The sequence below is a fragment of the Takifugu rubripes genome, chromosome 5, assembly GCF_901000725.2.
Source record: "Takifugu rubripes chromosome 5, fTakRub1.2, whole genome shotgun sequence".
NCBI classification, from domain to species: Eukaryota; Metazoa; Chordata; class Actinopteri; order Tetraodontiformes; family Tetraodontidae; genus Takifugu; species Takifugu rubripes.
The window spans coordinates 11,787,272-11,814,939 of record NC_042289.1 but is presented as its reverse complement, the minus strand read 5'-3'; the positions used below and the strand labels follow the sequence as shown (position 1 = coordinate 11,814,939).

At 44.5% G+C, this 27,668-nt stretch overlaps 4 protein-coding genes and 1 long non-coding RNA gene across 9 annotated transcripts; 2 read left to right on the top strand and 3 right to left on the bottom strand.

Annotated features, from left to right (window-relative positions):
* The first annotated feature begins 1,876 nt into the window (after window positions 1–1,876).
* rprml (reprimo-like) lies at window positions 1,877–4,024 on the top strand. Its single transcript, XM_029837006.1, has one exon. It carries the CDS (start codon window positions 3,068–3,070, stop codon window positions 3,401–3,403), a length of 336 nt encoding a protein of 111 aa, XP_029692866.1. The 5' UTR covers window positions 1,877–3,067; the 3' UTR covers window positions 3,404–4,024.
* Window positions 4,025–7,891: 3,867 nt separating this feature from the next.
* On the top strand, window positions 7,892–12,025 carry LOC115249814 (uncharacterized). Its single transcript, XR_003888443.1, has 4 exons — window positions 7,892–8,033; window positions 8,173–8,237; window positions 10,840–10,924; window positions 11,001–12,025. It is a non-coding gene; the product is annotated as an uncharacterized lncRNA (long non-coding RNA).
* Window positions 12,026–14,384: 2,359 nt separating this feature from the next.
* On the bottom strand, window positions 14,385–15,912 carry tcap (titin-cap (telethonin)). Its single transcript, XM_029836077.1, has 2 exons — window positions 15,632–15,912; window positions 14,385–15,530 (listed from the first exon to the last, which is right to left on the bottom strand). Exons 1-2 carry the CDS (start codon window positions 15,778–15,780, stop codon window positions 15,137–15,139), a joined length of 543 nt encoding a protein of 180 aa, XP_029691937.1. The 5' UTR covers window positions 15,781–15,912; the 3' UTR covers window positions 14,385–15,136.
* Window positions 15,913–17,703: 1,791 nt separating this feature from the next.
* Window positions 17,704–20,572, bottom strand: LOC101075143 (melanoregulin). The gene is made up of 5 exons (XM_029836076.1): window positions 19,604–20,572; window positions 19,272–19,434; window positions 19,077–19,167; window positions 18,834–18,997; window positions 17,704–18,607 (listed from the first exon to the last, which is right to left on the bottom strand). The coding sequence occupies exons 1-5, from the start codon at window positions 19,690–19,692 to the stop codon at window positions 18,377–18,379; spliced, it is 738 nt and encodes a 245-aa protein (XP_029691936.1). The 5' UTR covers window positions 19,693–20,572; the 3' UTR covers window positions 17,704–18,376.
* Window positions 20,573–20,711: 139 nt separating this feature from the next.
* Window positions 20,712–27,014, bottom strand: stard3 (StAR related lipid transfer domain containing 3). Of its 5 annotated transcripts, none has more exons than XM_011604175.2 (16): window positions 26,946–27,014; window positions 26,766–26,856; window positions 25,896–26,134; window positions 25,742–25,819; window positions 25,469–25,546; window positions 25,341–25,394; window positions 25,009–25,159; window positions 24,832–24,933; window positions 24,697–24,752; window positions 24,522–24,614; window positions 24,340–24,402; window positions 23,368–23,463; window positions 23,195–23,274; window positions 23,008–23,112; window positions 22,829–22,922; window positions 20,712–22,340 (listed from the first exon to the last, which is right to left on the bottom strand). In XM_011604175.2, exons 3-16 carry the CDS (start codon window positions 26,106–26,108, stop codon window positions 22,218–22,220), a joined length of 1,386 nt encoding a protein of 461 aa, XP_011602477.1. In that variant the 5' UTR covers window positions 26,109–26,134; window positions 26,766–26,856; window positions 26,946–27,014; the 3' UTR covers window positions 20,712–22,217. The 5 variants fall into 5 exon arrangements, with proteins under 5 accessions (XP_011602477.1, XP_011602478.1, XP_029691934.1 ...); XM_011604176.2 differs by having other exon boundaries at window positions 26,766–26,831; window positions 26,946–27,011; XM_029836074.1 differs by having other exon boundaries at window positions 26,745–26,856; window positions 26,946–27,000.
* Between the last annotated feature and the right edge of the window lie 654 nt (window positions 27,015–27,668).

Below are 27,668 nucleotides of genomic sequence, written 5' to 3'. Positions count from 1 at the left end.
TCAAATCTAACCTTCACACCTCATAGATGAGTGGCATTTTGGAAAGTGCAACAGCAGTTTTTATTAGTAAAAAGGAAAAGACTGGGTCAGATGGCAACCAATTAAGGATGAACATGAAGATATGAAGGAGCCAGAGGAGCAAATACAGGATAAAAAGGTCCTGAGCTGCACTACAGATCCATCACAAAGCCTTTCAGATTTTCATGCCGTTATCAGAAATAAAATTGCTGCACTCTCGGATAAAATCTGCGATGAGTTAAACTTGAAGCAGCGCAGCATTTCTTTTGCTGGGTTAACAATGAGCCACCCGCAGATCGAGTGAGAAAACATCCAGTCTAGAACATATTGATAATCACAGATGGGGAGAGGGTTGGAGGAAGGGAAAAAACTGAAAGAGAAAGAAAGAAATTGAAGACTGGATTTCTGAATGTCAAAAAAGATGGAGACAAATGCACTGATGTGGCATCCTGCTGTGCATTACTGGTGCATAGAGATGTGTGGAAATGGAAAAGAGGTTAATGAGAAGCTCCTGGAGCGACGGTGAGACACAGCAGGGATTTCTTCAATTACATCCATGTCAACAGACAGGTTTAGTGGTGGTAAACAAAAGGTGACAAACTCTGAGTAGCAGACAAAAACAGAGAGAGAGAGAGAGAGAGAGAGACTAATATTCCCCTGATGGAGTTAATGGTTAAAGAAGTAATTTTAATGACTGATGGTTGTTTACTGTAGTTGCAGTGGGTCAGCGATACTCTGTGGTGATGACTCTGCATCCGCATGATGCATTTACAACGTGATTAATAGTCTGGCAAACCCCCAAAGATCAACCCACACCCTTCATCACCTTCCATTATGACTTGGTTTCCATTCAATGCCCAAAACATACTTTTTAAAGGCACTCTGTCAACCAGTTTGCTCCGAGCATTTCACGGCAGCCTGTTTGTAGCCTGTTGGGACACATCCGCCCCGGATGTACTTTAATCAGCTAATGAGGGAACATCATCAGAGGGCCGTTCATTGAAGGGGTCGGGGTCCGTTCCCTCGGGGGGCGGTGCGTCTTGAAACGGTGTGTCCCTGAGTTCTGAGTCATGTCAGACAGCAACACAAACAAGAATGACTCAGGGGTTCAAAGTTGGGGTTCAACACCACCTCCTTGTTGCTAAGGCCGTCTTCAATTAGTTTGTGTTGCTAGGCTGCATATTCCCCCACGTTAAGTGGAAATGTTTCTCTCTCCCCCCACCCACCCCAGCTCCCTCTCCTCCAAACCAAAATAACTTTACCAACCATCTGTCACTGGGCACACAGGTCTACTGTTGCTTAGGAACAAGTCAGACAGTCACATTCGGATTTACATCCTCATGAATGTGTTTTCATACTCAAGTATCAGTAATGAAGCAGATGTCTGCCTGTGACAGCCACAAAATCTGGACAATTCACATCAAATTCCTCAAACCGATGCTGAAAAGTTCAAAACCAGCAACAGGTTCTAAAATGGCTGATTTCTTTTGTAAGTGGCCACACTCGTATCTAATAGCACCAAAGACACACATAAAAGATGGTAACTTGAAAGAGCAGCTTGTACCTTTTGTGAAGCTAATTGTAAATGTAATATTTCCTAATTAACTCCTCAAAGACAAATTATTCTTTTCTACGGAAGATTTACATATTGACAAGATGAATTGAAAGTACAAGCTAGTTTCCATAATAACACGGAAATGAATAATAGAACAGAACCAAACTGTGCAGCAAGTAATTTCCATATTGTCAATTAATCTGTGGCAACCAAATCCATAACTAATTAGATTATATGGGGAAAATAGTCCATGTCCTTGTGTTAATCGCCATTAAAAAGTCATCTGAAAGTAGGACACCTGTGGGCTTATGAAAGGTATTTTTGGCTGGAGCTAATTATTGTTTGTGCACAAGCTTGTTGATTGGTGGCAAAAATCTACTTACCAGACATTACAAGCAACCCAAATTGAATTTCATGGCTTCTGTTTTTAGACAAACAGAAGATTAATTTGGCTCAGCACATCCAGGAGAAAGACCAGAACTCACGTAGTTGCATTCATATTTATTTTGACTCTTTAAAGTTTATTATGTGAGCATTTGAAAACCATCACCTCAAACAAATCTATTATTTTATGACATGAAAGCACGTAAAAGTCAAATGAAAAATAAACATGGGAAATTATTAGGTACTGGAAAAGGACCTAATAAGTACCTAATAATTATTAGGTCCTTTTCCACTTTTCTGAATCATTAATTCAGAAATAAACGACCATCAAACGTAGATAATTGATCAGTCTGGTTGATTCCAAGTTCAGTCCTGCTGCACCGCCTCGTTTTTATTTACTGAAATAAATATTTTCAGGCTTTCAATGAATCTTTTCACATAAAGACTACATTTAAAGTAGGTTTGCGTATATTTACGTATATATTGCGTATATAAACATTTCTGACGTTTATGATATTAAGGCGCCTAAATACTTTTAAAGTATAAAACCTTGTAAATATTATATTTTACTCTGTTTAGAGCAAAAACCCATATTAGACATTTGAACCTCGAGGTCCTTTTAGTGTGTATTTTTTGCACACGCAGGACACTCATAATCACAAACCATCTGACTTCTCTGCCTCCCCTGGTGAGGAATTGTGGTGTGGTCCACGGGGAACTCATCATCGCAGTAAAACGCACCAGAGACTTGGCACAAAAGAGGAGCTTACGAGACGCTCACATTACACTGAGGGGAAACAAGCTTTGCACCTCCGATCTGTTCGAGAAGACTCTAAAAGTCACAATGCCGTGGATCTGAGTTGGAGAACACAACTTCAGTCCTGTCTGACGAGCAACAGTCAGCGATGTAGATTTTGCGTATTACGCACCAAAGTGATAGATCATTGAGAGTTAGACTTTTATCAACCAATTCTTCTACTGAATTGCTCTCTTTCTTTTTCCCGAACACGCTTAGGAGGTAAAATGTTCACAAAAAAGCAGACTTTGAGCTGATCTGGGGTTTCTGCCAAGTGGAGTCGCCTGTCCGTACCCGGTTAACGGCAAAGAAACATGAACGGCTCCTTTTTTGACGTGACACAAGGCGCTCTGCTAAACGGGAGTCAGACCCTTGCCGGGACTCTTGCAGCATACTCCGGCAATGGCACCGACAGCGTGGTGACTGGCGACGGCGGTGGGTCCCTGGTGCTGGTGCAAGACGAGCGCAAACTGTTCGTCATGCGTGTCGTGCAAATCGCCGTGTTGTGCGTGTTGTCACTTACTGTCGTTTTCGGCATATTTTTTCTTGGGTGCAACTTAATGATCAAGTCGGAGAGCATGATTAACTTCCTCGTGAGGGAACGGAGACCCTCGAAAGACGTGGAGACGGTGATGATTGGACTGGGCTAAGGAACAGAGATGGAGCGGAGGTGCGATGAAGAGCTGGACCTCATATCCAAGGATTTGGGACCTCCCCAGGTTGTAACAGTGGTATCTACATGTATACAGACGCGCTGTGTACTTGTGAGGAGAGATATGCAAAAACTTCACTACGACTTCCAAGAGAATGACAAACTGTTTGTGCGTAAAAGGCGGGCAATCGGTTACACCGGGTTCTCCGAGTGAAGTGAGTGTTGCCAACTACAGAAAAATGACCAGTAATGTTTACAGGATGTTACCTCATGTTTTCATTGAGTAGATTTTACTTTTGATTTGAACTGATTGTTCGTGAATGTGTTTAGAGTCGTTCAAACGCATGATTGTGAAGGTGGTGGATATGGGTATTTTTTCTGGTCATGTTTTGGTACATAAAATTACTCCAAATGACCAAGTCTTGCACGTTTTTCAAAGAACATGAATTACAGCTTTATGGCGTTACTTTGATCCTGTTTAGCATGTCTGTTAAATGATCTGTAAAGTGACTTTTGACATGTTTCGCACTTTTAAAACTCACTGATGCTGCATGAATGATTTTTGTACCAAAAATACTTAAAATGTGCAAAATGTGATTAAAACAATGAAATGACTGTAGCAGGCTTTGTCATCTGTTATTAAGCAAAATGCACGTATTATTAGATCTTTTTACAAATCGTTTAGGAGACTAAATACAGTAAATTATTCATTTCGGTAATCAGCGCTTTAAAAGGATCGAGCATTATCCCTTTTTTACTTGTAATTTTCAACTCAGACACATTAGAGATAGTGAAATGTCACCCCATTCAAGTGTCCACTTTAAGGTACAAGTAGCCTTTAGTGAGCACAGAGAGATCAGTGTTTGTGCTCTGTGCTCTGTAAAAGCATTTAAAGCAGCTTTAGATAAAGCTGGCGAAGGTCTAGACTGAGCGATCCATCTTCTAGACAACAGGCTGGGCTCATATTGGTTTTGCTGCATCTAATGTGATCTATGTGGCGTACTACCAGCTGCAATCAAGAAACATTCAGGCACCAAGTTTAAGTGTTCAGAATGGCTAATGTTTTGTTCAGAAAACTTAAGGAAATTCTTTCCCCTTCCCCTAATTGTTTAAAACGCAAATACAGGAATAAGCAGGAAACCTGTGGTGACTGACTGCAGCTGCTGAAGCATTTCTGAGCAAAGCAGATGCTCTTCTTTGCTTGTCACACCTCTTTTTTCCAAATAAAAAGGGATAAACATCTTTTTAGATACAAAAAAAGCATGTGTGAGATTGGGCTTCCATTGTGCCCCACTCAGCATTTTGGTTTCAATTCATTTCTATTTCTTTCTGCACACCACCTCCTTTCTCACATCCCCCTCTCAGAAGCCACCAATGTTCTCATTATTATTTCATCACTTGTTAGGGGAGCTGCAGCAGATGAAGCCTTACAAACACACCCATGCATCCACACGTGCGTATTTTGACTCATGGATACGTTGAACACTGGGGTGTGCCCAACCACTAAGGCCTCGCTTCAGACAAAAGTTTAGCTGAAAAACAACATGAATAAATAAAACCTCTTAAATAATTAGAGCTTAATGACCGAGAACAGCGTTACACAGTCGCACACATGCGTGTAACAATAAAAAGCAGCTTTTAGAGTGGTGCATTTTTCAATGAACACGTTAGACAGCTGCTCGCTGTATAGGTTTGTGTCCGCCGAGAAAAGATGTTGACAGGAAGGATCCGCTACCCACTGACATTTCTGAGGACCGTGCAACCATAGAAACATAGCAGCTACCATCGATCAGCAGCATTCTCTGTGGCAAAACAGAGCCGGCATCAGTGCACCCAAATGTGGCTCCACTGATGTGTAACCTGTTAACCAGCACTCAGAGTTTGCAAGTCACTGTAGGAAGATGTTTATTATTTATTCATGTCATTCTTTATTGCAAGATTTGGGGAAATGGGGGCCTCCAGTTTTACACATTATTATCTGCCATTTGCACTTTAAATGCGTGGATACGTCCAACATGACTTGTTTTACACTGACTGAATGAGAGGCAATAACATGTGACTACATCCCATTACAACACTGCATATTATTGCAGCCTAAACAAAGCTGGCGTCGGAAGATGACAGAAGCAGAATTTGCAAGGCGGCATGATTTCAATCAACAAGAAATGGTCACAAAAATCAAAGATTGTGCTGCAATTATCCGTTTCTTTATGCGATAATTTATGGGAAGAACTTGAAACTGTGCAATCTGTTTCTCTGATTCCTCGGTGCGACCCTTCTGTAGCCTCGGCAGATGATTCGTTAAATTTGCTCAAATTCTTGCTGAGGTTCCAGAGAAAATGCTTTTTTTTCCCTGAGTTGAGAAGCCCCATCACAGCTGAACATATGCTGCAGAGTTACTGTAGATCACACAACCATGTGTCCACATTCCTGTATATTCTGGGGAGCTGAATCAACACCTGCAAACAGAGAACAGATTATGGATAAATGTAAGACATGCATGAATTAGTTAATGGTAACTAAACCCAGCAGAAGCAGTGCAATAAAAACCCATTCGCAGGTTAAAACTTCAACCCAGTTAACACGTGTGCTGTTGCGCAGGTTCATTTTTATCTCTTTGCAGAGTTACAGTGCATTTACTTGTCAGGAAGCGTCACCACTGACCTTTAACAACGGTGGTCTCGCAGAAAATAATGAACCACGTGCTGACCATTAAGTCCAGGCAGAACTAATGATGATTAAACCTAAAGTTACACACTGCCTCATTTTAACAATCACGCCGGTCACAAGAAAAAAGGGGAATGAAAAGTAAGAGACACTGTGAAGAAGCATTTTTATTAATGCACAAAATATACAAGTTTTCAGCCTCATTTGCTCTATTTCTAATGGGATTTGTTGCATTCAAAGAAAGGCAATTGCAGTGCACACAACACATTTTAATGATGTAAACAGTGCCTCAGATGGTCACAGAGCTAAATAGATGTAAACACTTTACCCTTTTGTTAAAGTACCCAGACTCCCGACGAACACAACAATGATGTAACTTGGCATTTAAGCTCAAGTCATAACATATATTTTACTTTTGTTTCACTTGAAGGCAGATTGCTTTGCTAATAATATCCAGACGTAACACCGCACTATTATTTGGTAATTATCAGACCTCTGGCGAGCTTCCAAAGTACACGTTAGCTTTAACATCCTAGATTTAAAGCCGTCTCCTCAGAAATGCCTTTTGGCATGATCACACTTCATCCTGTACAAATTCCGTTCTCGGAGAATTGTCCTGGCATTCAAGCTCATGAAATTTTAAACAATCTATTATCTGAAGCCAAATGAACAACACTCTGCAAAATGCCCAATTCTTTTCATTCCACAGTAAATTTGAGAAACTGGCAAGTGCTCACACACGCACACACACACACACACACACAATTAACTCAATTAACACATTTTTATCCACCCATTAAATGATGATCCACCTACACCATTTCACACTAGTATGTGCTTCCATGTTTAGATTCTGTGTTTGTATCAAATTCAGAGCCACATTCTAGTCAAATTAATGCATTTCCCCCCCCCGACTGTTACTGTATGTTCTCTCACTACCCGTCTGTCCTTTCCTCCCCTCCTGCTTCCTGTTTGTTTGTGCTCTCCCGATAAAATAGCTATGACATCCATGCAAACATTCTATTGTGTATTAATAGACAAAGTCGGGGGTAAATTAAGAACAAAGTCACACCGGCAACACCTCAGTATTCACAGGCAGCGGCTGAAAGAACAAAAGGTTAAAGACTTTAGTACACACAGAAGGAACTACAAAAGCTTTTTAATCAAAGTTAATTAAACATTTTTGTGAAATAGCCCCTGTTGAGAGGAACCCTACTTTTTTTTTTTTTTTTTCAAACCTTAATGGCGAATGGAAAGTTGTCTGTAATTATTTAAAAGGTAGGACCAGGACACTTTGCATGATTCATTACAACCAATATGCAAATTTACACTTATCATTCACAGGTTCGGCAGTGACACGTGGTATTTTGTGTGCAGATCTGAATCACATTAAGAAAGAGCAGATGTCTGCAATAACATTAAGCATAGAGGAAGCCAGCGGGAGTGGAGTCTTTCACAGAACAGTTGGCAACATAATCTGATACTGCAGCTTTTATAAATGAGCTCTACTTAAAGAATTTCCCTCAAGCTGTTGTAATGTTTGGAACCACAAAGGGTATTTGTGCGGACAGGCCCTCGCTGGTAAGGTTAGCTCGAATCCTCACGAGGTACGTTGCTTTGGCAGAGCAGGAGCGAAGAGAACGTTGACACACAATGAACCGACATTGGCTGCTTTGGATTGAGACAATCCTGGACGACTGGGCCACAGTCTGTGCAGAGAAAATCCCATTAAAGCCCTTTCCTCTAATGACCATGCCTTCCAGGGGATGCTGGGTGTCTCAACACATTGATTTCCACTGAAAATCAGTCCAATTGACTGTGGAGCGCTGTACTGTTTCACTGCATCGCTACAAGCTCTTTCTTTGCCCAAGACACACCTCTCCAACTTTGATGGCAGAATGCAGGATGACTAGCGTGACGACCTGGGCAGACACAGAAGAAGAAAATGTCTCAATTTGATGGTTAGCATTGCAAAGATCTTGTCTGAAAAGTATGTTGTAGTTGTGGGAAACTTCTGTCAGTCAGCCCTCTTCCTTGGGGAGAGAGGAAATATTTAAAGCCTTATCTTGAGTTCCTTCATGCATTGTCTTTTTTTTTTAGATGCCCCACAAGAGACCGTTGAAGGAAAATATGAAACCAACACTTCCTGGCCTGTCCTTCAAACTGTAAGACAGCTGTCATGTCATACTTTAGCACTTGTCATTGTCTTTTCTTCTCTGCTTTACACGAAGGCATTGAAGTGGCATTAATCTCCTGATGAGAATCATTTCCTGAATGTCCAGCTGTTCTAATCAAATATGCACTAATCAGGTGCAACAGGGACCAATCAGGACAAACAACAGCACAGTCAGATAGTTAAGAACTCATAACTCCTCTCTGAGGTGCAATGCAACAAGTCAGCAGCCAAATCTGAAAACTTCAAACAGTGTTTTACAGCAGCCAGAAGAAGACGATCTCATTAAGCACGTCAAAGGAATTGACTGGACTCGTCGCTGACGGGATCAAAACAATACCCGAGCATGTCAAGCCTTTGCATAAACACTCTGGCATGATTGCGAAGACACATACACGCGCACTGCTTCCACCTCATAATGATTCCAGGGTGCTGTTGCCATAGGAACAGAAGAAAGTAATGGTCATGTTTCTTGAGATGTGGAGAGGGGTGGGGGTAAAAGATGGGTGTGTGTGTTCCTGTGTGTATGAGTGTGTGTGTGTTGCAGAGGCAGGCTGGGATTAATAATAGCTTTAATTTTAAATCCACCACCTCATTGTCACCAACCATCCTCTACCAGTGAAAACTCCACCAACCACACGAGACACGCTTGTAATCAACAGTGATGCCACGCATCAGGTTTCTTTAAATCAGCGAAATATCCAGCTAATGTGATTTTACTGTCAGCACTGATGCAGTTGCATGAATAAATGATCTCTAATGCAGCGCTGTGGCCTTAAGAGTGAGGACTTCTCTGTGCATGTGAGTGTACATGTGATTAAACTTTACTGAGAGGTGCTAATGATTTAATCATACGTGGATGGTTTAGGCCCTGCTCGGAGCTGTGGGCAGGGTTTGGAGTCTCCAGGCTATCTTTATATTTTACACACACACACACACACACACACACATATATGCATAGGCTTAATTTAACAGCACTCAAAAATCAAGTATTTATGTATACTTAATTTAAACTGATGTTCCGTCAGTAAGAATGTGTGACAGCATGAATTTATAGGAAACTACTTTTGAAATTAGGTTGAAAAACCATATTTGGTATTACAGTCACCTACATCGTTCAAGTAGTAATAAAGCTGAGGTGAAACTTTTCAAAAGACACGTTCTCATGATACGTGATGTGTGGGTTGCACATGAAACTTAAAAATGCACGTCCCTCTCTGGTCCTCTACTAAAACAGGATTACTCCGGAAAAGTTAAGTGAAGTGTGTGGGCTGCATTGGATGATAGAATGAGGATTTATCTTCTGGACACTTTGCCAGTAAAAGATAGTTTATTAGTCGTCTTGTCACTTCGGCAGTTGGTCCTTACCTGCTGGCTGCCGTTATCCAGCCCCCCTCCTCCTCTTCTTTCGCCTCCCGAAGCCTCCCTTTGTGCGTCTTTGCCCACGCAATGACAGGGAAGCTTTTAAAATAGACACGACTCACCCAGATTACAGTGTTTTAATTACAGGGCTGGAGATGCAATGGGGCTGCAGACACCCCTTCACTGACGTGTGTGTGTGTGTGTGTGTGTGTGTGTGTGTGTGCGTGCGTGTGTGTGTGTGTGTGTGTGCGTGTGTGTGTGTGTGTGAGTGTGTGGGTGGGTGTGTTTGTGTGTTGTTGATTGCTTCATATAAACTGCGTGATAATTAGTGTGGGCTGCCACTGTGAAACTGTAACGCTCTATTATCCATGCATTAATGATTGAGCTGTATTCATTCTGGGCCTGAGGCATCTCTTTTAAATACTTATAATTCACCTGTGGCCATTTCAAACGGTCGTGGATGGTATCAAACCAGCCAGATGAAGGAAATGGCTTGTTCTCTGTCAGTCATCTGTGAGCATTTCTCAAGTGTACACTATATAACAAGCATCGCTGCCGGGGCTTCAGAAACTGCATCCCTGCTTGGAATATTTTGCCTGAATATATCAAATATTTGGGGAAAACAAAGGTCACGGATCAGTGGAGATCGTTGCATTTTCACCTTGGGGACAAAATGAAGATAGAAAGCGAGTTAAACCTAGTATGTTTAATATTAGAAAGCATGTTTAGAGATGTTTATCTTGAGTTGGAATTGTGTCACTGTTTCCTAGCAGAGCATTTAAAAGAGGCAGCATTTGTTACACAGTGTTAGACTTTAATGATAAGGATTTGCTGTTTTGAAAATGAATTCCTAGATATACGTCTGGTCAGACGTGTTCTAGTTTAAAGCACTTTGTTCATTTGGAATCATCCATTTGTGTGATATTTAGTAAAGGCGGATCTTTGAAACAAATATGGATTTAATTCTTTGACAAAGGTGCTGCTTGGCGTCCGCTGTGGGCTTAATCGCACCAACAAGAGTCGATGTGGCGGCAGTGTGTGGGAGTCTGTGTGAAGATGTGTGCTGCCTGGGCGAGCCTGCATATGCATACTGCTGCTTCTGGGTGTGGCGCCTCATGCTGCCTTCCACCGACAGAAGATACTTTACATTCATATGATTTATTGAAAAATCATCTGCAAATATCAAAGGTTCTTATTGATTGACTGTAATCTCTTGTCTCAAAACACAACAGTGTTACAGAAGGTGATCATCTCATATTGCCTCCAAATTTCGAGGGCTCCAGCTTCACCAAAGGACGGCAGCACCTATAGAGCCAGGTACTGTATGTGGGTTTATTCCCAGGCACAGCGCCTCCAGGCAGAGCCTCATTATTGTCCCATTTCTTCTCCCCAGGCTCCCGAACCCCCCCTTCCTCACCCTTCCAGCAGCTCCCGCTGACTGCGATGCCTCCTGGCTCCGCTGCCTCCATTAGGCCTGGTGGTCATGTCAAAGACAGTAAGGCAGTCTGTCACCACACGCACACACAAAAAATCCTTCTCAGGATTTCACCCTCGCTGCATTTCCTTCCTGTCTGTCACACTACTGGCTTAGTAGCAGCACTCAGATACATTATTAATGTTTTTCTTGGATATCAGAAAAAGTTGTGCATGATTGCATCATGGGATTTCTGGAGGCCTTTAAAGGTATTTTTTTAACTACTGTGAAAAGTTGAGAGAATGAAAGTACGAAATAGGAAATGACTTACAGATTTAACAAATCAGGAGCCCGGAAGGCTTTAATGTTTTAAAGCCTTTTTTATTGGATTACTGTAAATCCTCCCATTGGAAAATGGTTATAAAAGAATAGTTCTTCCCAAACTTTCTAACTGAAACAAAACATTGGTCTGCAGGGTGATTTTACTTTTAGTTCACTGCAGTAATTGAGTATCACACTGTTAAATGCTGAACCTCTGGTTTAGACTTTTATATTAATGGTGTTTCACTCAGTCTAATGTTGCTTCATTTGTTCACCTCCTCGCTGCCAAGATGAACCCACATAATGAAGTTTCTGAATGTCGCATCGTCTCCACAGAACAACTAATGTGGTTCTGTGCCCTATAAGGATTTCAATAATTCATCATTGGTGCGACATATTTATCCACTCACATTCCGTGAATTACATTTTAAATGACAGTGGATTTACAGTAACCTGCGTGCACTTTCCAGCGCTCCTGGTAACAAAATAAATTCATATTGGAGGGAGTTAATAATTCAGCGGGGTGAGTCACTGCTGAATAAATGTTGACTGACATCGAGGGGGAGAAACTTGAGCTCGGCACCCCACATTCAGCACCTCCATTTGACACACTGCGGGTTAATCACTGAGTCACCAGGGAAGACTGGCAGTAGCAGACTAGAAAGTGTGTGTGGGGGGGGGGGGGGGGGGGGTCGGTCATTATGACTTTTAGGCCCTTTAGAACCAAAGAGGATGCAGTCGCGCATACGAGCCAGGGCTCTTAGGTCATTATTACAGACGAAAGCCATTGCTGGGACTGTTTCTCTTTGTTATTTGCAGCCATAATGAACTAAATCTTTGATATACCGGTAATGGCTTTAATTTTTCATCCTTACTGAGGTGGGATTTCCAGCAGGATCCTCAGAAAGAAAATGGGGCTGATGAGGAGATTTACCAACACCATTAAAAGCTGCCTCAGGCAACAATCTCGCCCAAATCAAAAGTTGCACAGAGGAAAGTATCCACTTTATTTTTCCGTTTGGATTCAGTATTTAGACTGCTTTCAGAACCCAGCACTCTCAACTGCCCGAGGCAGAGGTTCTCTAATCACAAGTCCAATCAGGCATTTTGCTGCAGTAACTGGCAAGTACACATTCGGTGAAAGGTGACAACTGTGGAACTTTTTGCAGAAGAGCTATATCATTTGGAGGGAGGTGTGCTGGGAGAATATGTTCTCACTCACAGCTTCACAGCACTGAGAGAAAGGGAGAGAAAGGCTGGCTGATCCTCTCTTTCACACACGCTTCTCAGACATGAATGCAGGGAGACGGTCTCCTCGACTCTCATTCATTCAACATCATTATTCAAACTATTTTCTTTCAATCCAAATTTGAATAAATATGTGTATTTTGAGAAATCCGAATGCAACTGAGCCCATTTTTTGTATAGTTTCTTATTCCTATTAAATAGCAAATAATTCTTAAATGATAAACAACTGTCTGCTGACCTTCCTCCAACACCCAACAGTGACTGTGGGCACTGACGACACGCTCGCAGCAGGTACCCATCCACACATCAGCACCCAGCCAGCAACTGATTATCATGTAGATCTCTCCTGTGATGTCACCAGCGTCTCCGAGTTGAGGCGACAACAGCAACCTTTACAATAATGAGGGACTAAGGGAGAGACTTGGAGAACTGCTGATTATAAAGGAATATAGTTTCATTTATTAACCTAATTTTTAACTATTGTTGATTAAATAGCGAATGAAAGTGGAATGAAAGCGGGTAATTACATTGGTCAAATTATATCAGTAAATATATTGTAATATTGTTCGATTGCGGCATCGTTCAACCTGCATTATCGAGCTCTTCCACCAGGGGGCAGCAACAGCCGGAGGGACTTACCGTAGATACGAAAAGATATTAAATAGAACACAGAGTCACCCGTGATGTATTTTATATTTAGAATTACACATGAGTTATTATTACTAATCACATTAATCTCACTAGTTTGAGCTTAAATGTGCTGACTTTGTGCTGATGTAGGTTCATGGCACCCATGACACATGCATGACACGGCGTAAAAATAGTAATGCTTGAAACACTGTTCTTTAAATAAATTGCAGTGAGCTTGGAATATAAATATGGGTCATTGCGAATGTGTCCCTGTCAGGGAATCATAGTTTTTGGTAAAGGTTAAAGGAAAATATATTATGTGACAGTGAAGACAAAGAGCACCAAATGTTGGAAAGAATTTAAATGACACACTCAATTCCTTCTCATGCATGGAAAATAGTTCTGGGGTCTGGTATTTCATATGGATTTTGACAACTGGACTGTATTGTGACAGTGTGTGTGTGTGTGTGTGTGTTTGGGAGGGGTGCAGTGCTGTAGGGGGATTTTACAGCATTCAAATCTCTCATAAAGCATGCGGATTAAGAGCTCAACAAGGAAGGGCGCAGCAATATGGCTGCTTCCCTGCTGTCTCCAGGGTAATTCCAATGTTTACCCAGCTATTAATACCAAATATTGAGTGCCTATCACAAGCACACAAGTGCCAGTGATAAAATGGAGCAAGAGACGGGCGATAAGAAGTTATGGTGAAAATACATCTTCCAGCTGGATGAGGTTTAGTGGATGACAGCTTAATTCTAAGTTAAATTGACAGAATTGTGGAAACATGGAGGAGAAAACGCCTTTCCTCCGTTAAGCGCTCAAATCCAACACAAGAGCGGAGCACACTGTGCTGAGAACAAACAGGAGGGACTTGAAAAATTAATGAGGGATGAAACTAGAACACAACGTGTATGTGCCCAAATTATGGGGTCGGTGGTATTGGAGCAGGGGCCAGGCTCCAGGGTATTTGGTTACCATGTTCTGCACTTTTAGTAGTTTCTTTTCTTTTTCTGATTGTGCATATTTCTTTAACTGTTAATAAATCTTCTATCTGTGTATATTTGTCCTTTCATCCATTATTTTTCAATTTTGGTGTATTTAGAACACAATTTCAACCCACCGTCCATGAGTTTGTATTTATTTTGTACAAAAAGAGCAACGACAGCCACAGCTCAGCCTTTATTAGTAGAAATACTGAAAACATCACCATCATTGCACACATTTCACTCTGGACTCTCCGTTAATACGCATGTATTTATGAGCTGTCACTCAACAATGCAGAGCCAGTTAATCCTCGGTGATGAACATTTTATTACTGTTCTCTAAGTTCTCTTGATTGGAGAGTTCAACTGGCACACCCCCTCACACACACACACACACACACACACACGTGCACGCACGGGCATGCAGACACTGTACAGCTTAATTACATGGTCACACTTGTGCTTTCTGTTCTCTTCAAAGAGATCAACATCAGTTGGGAACTTGAACCTGCTCACAGCACTTTCCCCACACCTGCCCCCCCACCTGACCATCCCTCTCCTTTACGTCAGTCTTTACTTGCTCACCCCTTCCTGTGTCATTGCAAACCTTCAGCTAGATTCACTCGTTCCACAAACACAATACGCTTGTCTACCATTCTACCGTTCAGGGTAAACTCAGAGCTAAAAACTTGGACAGCATTTGGCTCAGAATAGATCAGGGGACAGCTGAACACACCGTCCTTCCATTAAAAGCATGACAGGTACTTGTGGTCACCAAGAAACAAAAGTAGCGCTGAGGACTAAAGTATTCATAACTTTTCAATGTATCTACAAAGGAATCTATTTACATTTCCCCTGATCCTCTGCTAAATTTGGCCAATCCAAACGTTCACCCTTTTTGTCTCATTGGCAGCCCCTCCTTCTTCTGGACCTTCACCCTCTCTGAGCCTCTAGGGACATGGAGCGACCCAGAGCTTTGGGTGCCTTGGAGAACTCCATGAGCGATGGCTTGACCGGGGGTAGGTCTCTCGTGATCTCGTCCACGGTTCTCTTGCTGGGACAGGTTCCGTCTGGGATGGGGAATGGTGGAAGGTCCTGCTCCGTGTGTGGAGCTCCGCGTCCGAGTCTGACGCCGAGCTCAGTGGGCATAAAGATGGGCAAGGGGAGGGTGTTTCTCTTGGGCAGCAGCTGGTGCTCCCTCACCCCCTGTTCCAAAGTGCCCACTCTGAAGACCCCAGAGGGGCAGGTCTGCTGTTTCAGGGACCGGGCCTGCCACTGTCGGGACAGAGTCTCCCTACGAGAGACGTCATTTAGGTGCATTGTTTGCCTGCAGGTAAAGAGAACATTGTTAGTCGTGGGATAATTTTATGGAGCATCAAAAGTCTTTTTGTGCTTTGAATTGAGGATAGTTGGATGTTTTCTTCTTACCTGTCCTGAGGTTGAGTCTTGAGACTGACACAATTCCATTCGGCGTTGTAGCTCTCCCTCTGAGCCTTGTTCTCCTCCCGCAAACTGCAGGTCAGCTCAGCGCCCATCACCTCATCATTACACTTCTCCAGGATTGAACAGACTGGCATTATGTCTGCTGCAGGGAAATTCGTCTCAGAAAGATGCGTCTCGGGGGGTCAAGTGATGCCTGTGATGAGGCAACTGTGATGCTCGGGGTGGCTCCCGGATTCACTCCTCTGAACCGTCTGTGTCCGAGCCCTGATCCACCCACCGCTTTTATAGATCTTCTGTTTCTATTTCTGAGTCATGTTGTCACTCGACAATCACTGTGCAGAGACATCCGACACCGAGTGCTCTGTGTCTCATTCCTGTTGAGAACTGGAAGCCACTCAGTCGAGGGGTTAAGGGTAATAGGCTTGAAAATCCCCCGATGCTCAAATTCTATGGAATTATGTGGCCAGTCACCTCGTCCCTCACTCAGCTGTACACTTGACACGTCAGAGAGGATCACTCGGGCGCGGCGGAAACATGTGGACTTAAATAAGACTTAGATTAGATAAACATGCAGACCGACACAAACAACAGGTTTAGTTGATTAGAGGGAGTCTTAATAAAGTTTAGGCAATAATGTACATGGGGGAGCAGGACAACATGCTAATGTGGGAAGATAACCACGGAGTGGTCTCAAATACACAGAGGAGGTTAAGATAAATGTGACAAAACCTCTGAAATTCTAAAGAAATAAAACAGCGGGGAACCATTCAACTGCTGAGAGTCAAATATGCCATGACAGCACCGTTGTTCAGTACATCGGTGACAGCGGGTCATTCCATGTCTACTTGACTCAGGTTACAGAATGTAAAGATGCGAAACCGGTGCCACTCGGTGGCGCATTGATCCACATTCGACATTAAATTTCTGATTTCACACATGTGGCAAAAGCCCGGTCTCTTAAAAAATGATCAAAGCAATTCCGTACAACTAGAGCTCTTAAATAACCGCCACTCTTCTCCACTGACCAATAACATCTACTTCTAATACATCAGTTACATGTTATTTTCCAATGGCTTTTAACTGTATTTAAATTTCTTCTCAGTAGGGTTGCATACCACTGCTTGGTGTCATTGAAAGAACCCAGAGCCAGAATACACTCATGGGGTCATTCAATACACCATGACAACCATAAAATGCCATTTCTGAAACCCAGTAAGTTGGTTTGAGATGATGTCACTCCAGAACGAACCTGACGTAGCAGTGACTAACGGGGGTGGATGATTTATTGTTTTAACTTCGTCATGTCGTTCTTAAGACTCGTGCTAGACGAGGGTGTAAAGAGTCCATTTGGAGGAACACCGATGAGGTAAGTCACGTCATCCCCCCACCGTCCCTCCACCTGTAACAGGCCGACATTGCGGAAGAACATGGCGTTGCATAACAAGGCTGCCACAGCTGCTGGGAAGTGACACTTAAATGAGCTGTCGCCAGCAGAGAGACTGGGAGAGGGAGGGAGAGAGGGAGAAGGGCGATCGCTGGATGAAGCCCGGGCCTGTCGGAAGGTGGCAAATAGAGCCAAATATCATGAAAGTGAACGACTTGAGTCACCAACGAGAAGGTCGGCTGGTCAGCGTGACGTTGCGTGCTTGACGAGAAAGTTAACTTCCTGCACATCTACTTCAGCACTGCACTCTCAAGGGTTACCAGCAATGTGTGTGTGTGTGTGTGTGTGTGTGTGTGTGTGTGTGTGTGTGTGTGTGTGTGTGTGCTAAAACTCTGGTGCCGTGTTGAAACATGTGCCACCCTCGCCCCCTCCAATGTCTCTCTTATATAACAATAACAACAAGAAATAGCAGCTGAGCACCAAAACACTATCATCACCATTCATCTTCCTCCCTGACTGGTCCCAGCGGCACAGTCAGACACCAGAGAGGCCGGGATTTTCTGGCATGACTGCAGATCAGACAGTAATTCAGCCCATGGTTGACAGCCAACAGGATACGTGAGCGCTTGAAAAGAGAAAGAAGCAGCTTGACTTTCTAATGACACGCTGCCCGTAACATGCTTCACATCACTTTATTTCATCCTGAACTGGACACCACAACACACACACATGCACACACAATCGACCAAGTGAGTTTGAGAAATTACCCTTGATTTCAGTTCACTGTTAGATTAAACACACACAGACATCCTGGAAGAAACGTCAGTCACGTACAAACCCGGTTTTTAAGTTCACCGTACGTAATATCGCCATCTGCTATTCCAAAAGCATCTGAGATGCTGAATGTAAGTTAAATCCAGCAATTACACAAACCCAATCATGTGAAACATAAAAAAAATATTCTGACATCAGAGTTCTGGGCTGGGTCATGTGATCAAAGGAAGCAAGTGCTGATAATCACAGGACAGAATATCAAGAACACTGCTCCCCTGAAGGCTCACAACAGCTGAACAGTGAACAGGGCCAAAACTGGAAAGGACTCAACCGGAGAGAACTGTCACTTAATATTTCTGTCACATTCGCCTGATGACCCTTTCATGTTTCAGCACAAAGCAGAATTAGCATCAAGCTCTGCAGACAGAAGAATAAAGAAAAGATTGACACAGTAAAACTTTGAAATCTGCATAAGGGGAAAGAAAAGCTACGCATTTGTGTCTTGGGTCTCCAGGCCTAATGGCTGCTGCCCCCTGCCTTGTGTCTTTTATTATTGCAGGTGGGTCTTAGGATCAATCACTCAAAATTCCATCCTCTCTTTCACTGTCATCCTCCTCCTCCTCCTCCTCCTCCTCCTCCTCCTCCTCCTTGTCTCTCCCGTTCATGGCCTCTACCCGGGCCAAGAGCAGCGGCAGGTTTATGGCCAGGCCGGGGATGTCCTCGTCAGAATCATCTCTTGGAGGGTAGAAGCGTTTCGCCTTCGCCATAAAATCATCAGCGATGTCAAGATATATGAGGCGATCCTGTAAAAAGGTGGTGACAGAAGAGGTTTTGGTCGGGTGAGGATGAAAAATCAAGCATTTCCTAGAGAGCGACACCTTTGCACTAAAGTCACAGTGAGCCACATCCAACCGTAACCTTCCGACCAGCAAAAGAGACGCTCTTCTACCAGCCTGGCCCGTTTTAGAAGAGGCCATAAGCAGGTCAAGCGTAATGTTTGTGCCTATAGTTATTCTGATCTGATCTCACCAGGATGAACAGATATCTTTCAGGTGGGGGCTCTTTGTTGCTGAAGATGGACGTCTCACTGTGGAGCTTGTTCAGCATAGCTCGGGCTGCCGGGGCGTTCCTCATGCGGTCATGTGACGCCCCAGCAGACACGTTTAGAAGCGACTCTGCCTCCGCCATAAAGCCTAGAGAGGGAGATCAGTCCTGGTTACTGTGGAAACGTGCAGGGGGTTATGTCTCGTGACATTTCCCGTGTGCCGTTACCCAAGTTCTCCAGGATGGTCTGCCATTTGTCTCGGACCTCTCGACGGGTGTCTCTCATAGCTTCAATGTCAACACTCAGACGACGATACCCCTGAAAAGGAAAAAAGGGAGCTTGAGCTTCCTGTTACAGAATACATATTTCATATAAAATAAATATTGTGCATCAGCTGGGAGCATCAGCGAGTCCTGACATACTGAGGATCCCATGCGGGTCTTGTTCCTGGCCTGAAGCAGACTGTAAAGGACCCGATCATCTTCCCTCTCAGAGTGGCTGGGGTCTCCGGGTGTGCTCCACAGGTTGGCCTCCTCATCACGACGCTTCTGGACCTCCCGGTTAAAGTACTCCAAAGGATCTTCACTGCGTAGCCGGTCAACACACACAAAAGCAACAAGCGCTCACGCATCAACACGCCGACATTCATACGTGTCACCAGAAGCAACTCAATGACATTTTCTTTCATCAGCATTAATCATGCAGCAATCAGAGGACAGAAATTATGGCTCTGGCCTTTCTAGCGGCTTCTTACGGTAGTAAAGGTTGCTTCTCATCTTCGTCATCATCATTAACAGCGCAGCAGCAGCAGCACTGCATGCAGAACCTCAAGGCTGACCCCATCTGTCCGGATCAGAAGGTGCTGGATGTTCTCAGGTAATCCCGGCAGAAGCAAAACTTCAGGCCTCCACAGCAGCTTCCCCGGTGAGTCTCGGATGCATGAACTCAGGAGGTTTCCTTTATTTCCACTATGCTGCCGTCCATGCAGCGGCTTCAGAAGACCTTCGCTGTCGCCTGCAGGTGTGAAAAGAACTGACAACAGGCAGTAAAACCTGGAGCAAAACACTGGTCCCCGAGTTCAAATTTTCCCTTTCACCCCCCCCCACGAGGACCAGGCTCCACGCAGAGGGTCGTCCTCACAACCTCCAGCCAGGACCCGACCGAGTTTAGAAGCGGAGGCAGCCCAGAGTCTGAGCCTTCTCTTCAGCCTCACATGGAAGATAATGAGCCTCTCTCTTGTCATCAAGAAAGAAAGAGACATATTCACACACCCACAGCCTCAGAAAACAGTCATAACACAATCATGTGAGCCGCTCTCCCTCCAAGCCCCAGCTCATTCCCTTGGGCCATCACATATCTCCATCAGCAGCAGATCCTCACAGAAGATCTGGGTAATCTACTCCACCACTGCTCGCCTTCCTTTTAACATTACTCCCTATGTAGATAACAAAATCTGTACAAATGAGATTAAGCACAGTTGTGTGTGACCTGATTTTGTAATAACCTGAAGAACTTGGACGGCCTCTTGACCTTCAAGTTCATTTCCATCGATTTAAGTCTGAAGTCAACAGAACACAGCGACGCGAGCATGTGATCGGGAAAGTAACAAGCATGAGGTGAAGAAGGGCAGACGGCTTAATACGGAGAGCTGGTCACACACATGCGGCTGCAGTCACAAGGTGCACCCCCTGCATCCACAAATGGGAAACACACCAGCAAATCAATTTCTTCCACCTTTTGGAAGCATTTCCAGCAAGGCAGAGGCTGAAAATATTGATCTTTGATAAAGATCAATGAGGCGACCACAGCAAATGAAGGAAAGATAACCTGATTTATTGGCGAATTAAACGATGAGGCAACGATTTTTCGAACGTTTTATTGACACAGACTCCGTCCAATGGTCAGTATCTCTGCCAACGCAACAGGCTTGTAAATGATGTGCATACTCTTCAAATGTATAAAACAAACTGAAAACGTTGGTGATCGAGTTAAGCGCTTAACATGAAAGCAAACGTAATGTTACAGTGATGAAGGCACTGATATCAGCCGTATTGGACCTGTACAGTGCAGCTCACAGACAGTTCAAACGGGGCAATGGCCATTTTGGTAGTGCAACGTGACCAATGACCATGACCCAAAGCCCACATTCCTGAATGTTTACATCTTATATACGTGTATACTGCCGCGGCATCGGAGCAAACCAGCAGAATTGGGTAATTCTCAAGCATAAAGAGGCACAGGTCATCCTCTGGCTACTTCAGTTATCTGACACAACCAGACGTCACCTGTGTGTTAGAAGTCTGGGCGGTCGGGCGGAGGAGGATGACCCTAGAAATAAGAGCAACATTTCTAATGAATTAAAAACATGGCGATTATTCACGATGCCAGAGAAAAGCCACCATCAAAACCACATCTGAGCCCAAAGGGGAGGCCAATCTGTTGCATTCAAATCTGACTGGAACACATTTGGTGAGCACAGAAAGGGCACTTGAGGCTTTTAGCACAATTAAAAAATAATACTTACTATACTAGAGTTCCAACTCAAAGCTGCTGATTCATGGCATTGCAGTAGACGATATTATGTAAGATTTTCCCAGGTTTGTGTCAGTCAAGATTTTTTTCTTGATGAAAAATCATCTGGAGAAGCTAAATAATAATAAACAAATCACTATTAGACCTTTTATCAACTAACAGTGACTTTTAATACGTTTAGCCACCATGTGATGCAGACTTTAAAGTGGTAGAGCCCTCTTCCTAATTTTAAAGCATAATGTTTTTGCAACAGAAAAACACTTTTGTTGTAATAAATATCAGATGACGTCATTTGTACCCTCACAAAGGTCATTTGAAGTGAGGAGATTGCAACAAAGTGGTGTCTCCCCCTAGTGGCAGCAGGCGGGAAGGTCTTCAACTGCCGTGTGTTCAAGGTGGAAATAGTGTTTAAGGATTGTTAAAAGGTCGGAGTTAGTTTAATTACATGATGATGGTGCTGTGAAAGCATAATGCATAAATCTAAATAACAAACTGGAGAAAATAAAAGGCAAACTGTGTGTGTTAGATAAGGCTCAGTGATACAGCGGCTTCATTCCGTCCAGTTCATTTTTAGCAGGACCACCCAGGTTCATTTGTGACACCAATGCGTCACCCACCTGGAGGGCCTGGTCTTTTTGCTCGGTGGTGGTGGTGAACAGCCAAACAATTAAAGGTCCACAGAAAAATTAGGAAAAAAAACCCCCAAAAGATAAAATGGTGAGGATGGAACACAAGACTGTCTGACATCCTGCTGTCACGCAGGACCCGCATGGCCTCTTCTGAAGAATTCATCGCAGCAGTCCAGACAGACAGACAGCCAGCCTGGGGACGGCCTTTCAGGGGAAGCGGTGGGAGCAGAGCGCGGGCCGCAGCTCGCCAATCCGCTGGCGTAAATGGGTCATGAATTCAAACATGGTGGCAGCCAGGCTCTGGTGGATGAGGTAGCGGGGCAGCCGGCCCTGACGGGACACAAACACTCAGCTCAAGTCATTGTCTCACACCAATCCTCACAGAGACGTCTGCCAGAACCATCGATTATTCCGCCTTCACGCGGACACACTCGTGATTCCGGAGGGACGTGAACATGGACTCTGCGACGGCTGCCAGTCAGCTGAAGTTAATGCCATCGCAAACTCAACCATCGATACGCCGTTTTGTCAAGTGTTTGCTAGCGGATCCGTCAGAATTAGCAGCATAAATCCCGAAGATTTACCTGAGCTGAGGAGCAGACGCGCCGCTTAAATCTGCTCCTCTCAAAATAAACATGTGAGAGAATCAGCTGACGCTACCCTGATATGAATCTCCTGATGGTTCTGGTGGACTTCCCCCCCAGACCAGTTTACTGGTAATGACCCAAAGGAGAAGTTGGGGTTTTTTTTTTTTAAATGCGTGCTCACATCAGTTCCCCCATCGCAGGGTCAGAACGCAGCGGCGCTCATCAACGTACCTTCAGGTCCGTGTTGAGGACCCAGATGAAGGTGCAGACAGACGGATTCATGCTGGATTTGAGGACCACAAACCCTCCTGGTCCGTTTTCTCCCCTGATGCGGCCGTGAGCAGAGGGAGAAGGTTACAGACCGAAACCGCCGCCGCCGCATTGCGGAACGGCTGGAAATGTGCTCTGACCTGACGAAGCGGCCGCACGGAGGCTTGCTGTCGTGGTTGGTCGCCATGCCAGCAGACATGTAGCACTCGCGTTTACGTTCCACCCGTCGAACATTAACAAAGTCCCTGAGCGGAGAGAAAGCAGTGAGTGACTGAGGTGACGTGAGCGAGTGGACGATGCAGAGGCGTGTTGGCTGCACTGAGGGACCTGGCAGACACGACTCCTCCCGCCGCTCCCGAGGAGACGTCATACGACACCATGGTGTTGTCATCGACCCTCTGGAGGATCTGAGGAGAGGGCAGACGTTGCTGCTGTGTACGGGGGCAGAAAGGTGTCGAGGAAAGGGACGGATGCGAGCGAACATCTGTCCAAGGTCTCACCTGACAGGCGGAAATGGTTCGGTTCCACTGCACCATCTTCTCCGGTTGTAGAATCACTTCCTGGTAAACCAGCTCGGCGGGACACTGCATGAGAGCCTGAAAACCAGCAAACATGCGCGCAGCCGTGAGGTCGAGGCAGAGGCGCTGGAGAGCGCTCACCAGCTTCGGTTCGCTCTGACAAACGTCACTTAAATCTGCGCCGCTTTGGTCTAGAATGTTTGTTTGATCACATGACCTCTCCAGGCTAAAGCCTGGCCAAAGGTGACGCCTGGGGTCACGCCTATTCTCCTGGGGGAAAAGAACCTATTTAGATTCTCTTCAGCTTTGTTTTGGTGAAATGAGACCATAATGTCGGTGATCCACGCCGTCAGGACTCTCTGGATTGACTGACTGATGCTAAAGCTAAATGCTACCTGACTGGCTCAACAAACGGGGCTGAAACGTTGAGGAGGCGGCCTCAGCGTCATGAGTAATAGTTCATAATAAGAAGGTTTGTAACTGATTTAGAATTTATTTGACTGGGATCCACATGAGGCTGGTTTAGCAGAGATGTCACAAGATGTTCTTTCTTCACTATTTATATTCGCACGCTCGACCTCTGAGCGCATCACAAATCCTGACTGTGGATCACAAATTCCCATCAATTTCACGCTGCTTTGTCCACCAGCCGAGGGCGTGACGAGGCCAACAAACAACACAACAATGAAGCCAGTGCTGGCTGCTGGTTCACCAGTATCAGTTCACAGGGAAGCAACCAGTCCTGCTGTTTAAAGACATGATTTCTGAGGTGTCGCCGGTCTGGTTGTTCCACTGAAGTACACGTTAGGAGCACGTTTAAGATCTGACAGCCATCACAAGAGCCTCCATGTTAAACACAACGGCTCCCAACACAAGCAGCTGATTTGAGTGAGGTTTGGAATGGAGCCGTACGGTGGATTTCCAGTAAATACGGCTGCTTTCAGGCGGCTGTACCTTCAGAATAAAAGTCTTGCCGTGGAAGGGAATTTCCAGAGTGTAGACAGCGTCGCCAGCGTCCTGACATAAAGCACACCACCAGGTTCGTCTGTTATTTCAGGGAAATCTCAACTCGCTCCAGTTACATTAGAAATAAAACGTTTTGAAGGGCTAAAACTTCGCCAGAGTCAGAAACTCACATTGTTTTTCTCAAACTTCCAGTTCTCCTCCTGGCTCAGGATCTGCTCCACCACAGACATGGCCTCCCGGCCCTGGCTCACATACTCCTTCTCCTGCACATGAAGCACGCAGACATTTCAGATACAAGTAGGTGCTGAGCCGCCCCCCCCCCCCGAATGCCCCCGGACACCTAACCTGTGCAGTTACAGCCCTGCGTCCCAGGCCCTCCTCATCCAGGTCCTCCTCAGAACCTGCAGAACAGTTAGAAGACAATGCTCAGTCTGCGGCTCTGAGGTCACCACCGAAACAAGACGGGATCTAGCGGATCACCTGCGACAGACTCGGGCGGGGAGTAGAACTGTCCATCTGAAACGGCGCGGGGGTAGATCATGGGGGCTCGCTCACAGGCTGCATTCACTGCTGCTAAATAGGCTGCAGGTGAAGAAGGAAATGTGGTAACACGCGCGGTCCCATCACGGTCCCATCAGCCCGAACGGCCGCTCTCACCTCGTTCGTCGTCGGCTTCCTGCGTCAGCACCTTAAAGTCGAGGAACCAGGTCTCCAGCCAGGCCACCACGAACGACGTGATTGGCAACACGTAGCCAAATGCATTCTGGGACAGAAGCTGTTCAGAGCCAGAGACTGTGTTATCCTGAAGCTGCAGAGTATCGGACATATCACAAGTAAAGCTTCCAATCAGGGAACACACCCAGTCTATAAGGAGGTAAAGGCAGGCAGCAACAAGCTGGAGCCCTGAGGCCAAAAGCCTCAGTGGCATCGACGGATACACAGCGAGTGTGAAAGTGTAGAGGTGAGAGGGTGAAGTCGGGCTCACTCACGTTCGATAAGATAACCTTCACCACCAGGAAGACGCTGGTCACCAGAGTGGTCACCTGTGGAGTGGGTAGGAGGCCGATGAGAGGCTGCATGAGAACAAGGCGTGTCTGAGGGACGCCAGCTGACTTACCGCCACAACCCACCAGTGCCTCAGACGAAAGGCTGCGTAACCCAGTTGGAGACACAGGAAACGAAACACAGCGAGGAGCTGAGAGCAGAAGGAACAGAAAAGAACGATGACCGCCGGAGCACACGCGCTGACATACGCGCACACGTTTTCTCCGCTCACGACCTCGTTTAAATACAGTCAATGACGTTATTGTCGCAAGTAAAAAAGTGGAACTACTATTTTTCTGAGCTGTTTTCCAAATCACAAAGCTGTTGGTAGCTGATAAACACTTACAAAGATGTCAAAGAAGGATGACCTGTAGTCGTAATGGATGACCTCGTGGTTTAAGCTCTCCTTGATGGAGTTGGAGATCTGTTGAAGACAAGAACCAGCCGGATTCACTCTCGCCTGTGACGGCGCAGAAGCGCATCCGGCACCCGGAACTTACGTTCAGCTCGATAATCCACAGGAGCGAGATGAAGAGCAGGTCAAAGGTCACGAAGAGGCAGAAGGTGCGACGCACGTCAGAGATGGTCTTGCGCTCTGCAGGGGGTACAAACAGGTACGGGGAAGGGAGGGACATGGAGGTGGAGTAGGAGGAATTCAAGGTGGTGACGATGGGCAGGCTGCCCCCCAGCACCCCGTACTCCCCCACAGGCATTCCTGCGGTGAGGCGGGAATCTCTCCCTGCAACAAGGGAAGAACAGAGATCAAGAGAAGACTTGCCTCTGCTCTAGAGGAAGCATAATTACTCTGAACACCATATGTGCTCACATCTGCGGAATTTGATCTTCCAAATTAATGGATGCGTTTCACAGCTGTCTGTAAAGAATGATTAAAGGCAGTTTGACCCAAACCCAACTGTTGCTTCTCCTCCGTCGTGTTTTATATCGGTTAAGGGAGAATTATTATGGTTTTCTACACCCAGTCAGAGCAGGAAGAGGATGTAGTCTATTTCTTGAATAGTTTCGTTTCACTGGCTGAACAAAGTATAGTTGCGATTTGTTAAAACTATTTATTCATCTTTGAGCCGACAAAATGATCTTTTGAACACTCTGGTCATCTAACTACCTTTGAAGAACCATTTGGCTTCGCGATCCACTTAAAAACAAATCTAAATTATGAAATATAATCGTTAAAAAAACGGTCTGAAGCTATTTCAGAATCTGCGAGGTAAGCTAATGAAGCTAATGACAGACTGCTAATGGGGCTTAAATTGATGTGTTAACATTTACTGTCAAATAAAATGGAATTCATAATAAACTTGGATGTTTAATCATAATAAACCAGCTCCTACCGTTAGCTCAGGCTAACTTACCTTCGTTGGAAAGCAAATGACTCGTTTGCTGTCACGCCATGATGAAAAATCACGAATACATCCAGTCTAAAGTCAACAGCCCCAGGAGAGACTGGTATTTAAAAAATGAAAATATAACTCAAAAGTCACTTTTTTACTACAATTATTATATGTAGGAATTGGAAAAAATATTTCATTTACCGAATCTGCGTTTTCTACCGGAGCTTCCGGCTGACCTTACAAAGAGTGAAAATTACAGCAAGATGTATCACTCTGCTGCAAGCTTTATTAGAACAAAAGTCACGTGGAAACCCTTTTGACGGTATAAGCAACTATTATGTTGACATTACTAACCGGAAATAGAAGCAAGCCAAATATCCAACTTAACGACTCATGGTCGTTCGATTTCTTAATGCCCTCTAGTGGCACCAAGTTGAAACTGCAGTAATTACTTTTACTTACTTACTTACTTACTTACTTACTTACTTACTTACTTACTTACTTACTTACTTACTTACTTACTTACACACACTCTGAGTCCTCAAAGAATCGATATATCAAAACTCTTTCTGAAACTGGTAATTTCTTAAAATTCTCGTAGTTCTTTATAATGACCACCAGATGGCAGTAAACACTCGTAAATAATGGATTTCCAACTTAGTCCTCTGGCGGACGTATATACATTTTCCATTTTAATAAATTGGTTTTAAGATTGTCTCCAAATAATTTGAAAATGGTTTTCAGTTGGGAATCCAGGCTCAATATGTAGTCATTATTTTGATATAATCCTGCGAAAGCCAAATCAAAATTTTGCTTTGAAACAATGGAGAAAGCTTGTGTTGGATGGTCCGAACACCAATTGAAGTTCTTTGTTTTTTTTTAATGTGTCCACGCAGCTGCGAATCATCACGTTGGGTTTGACTG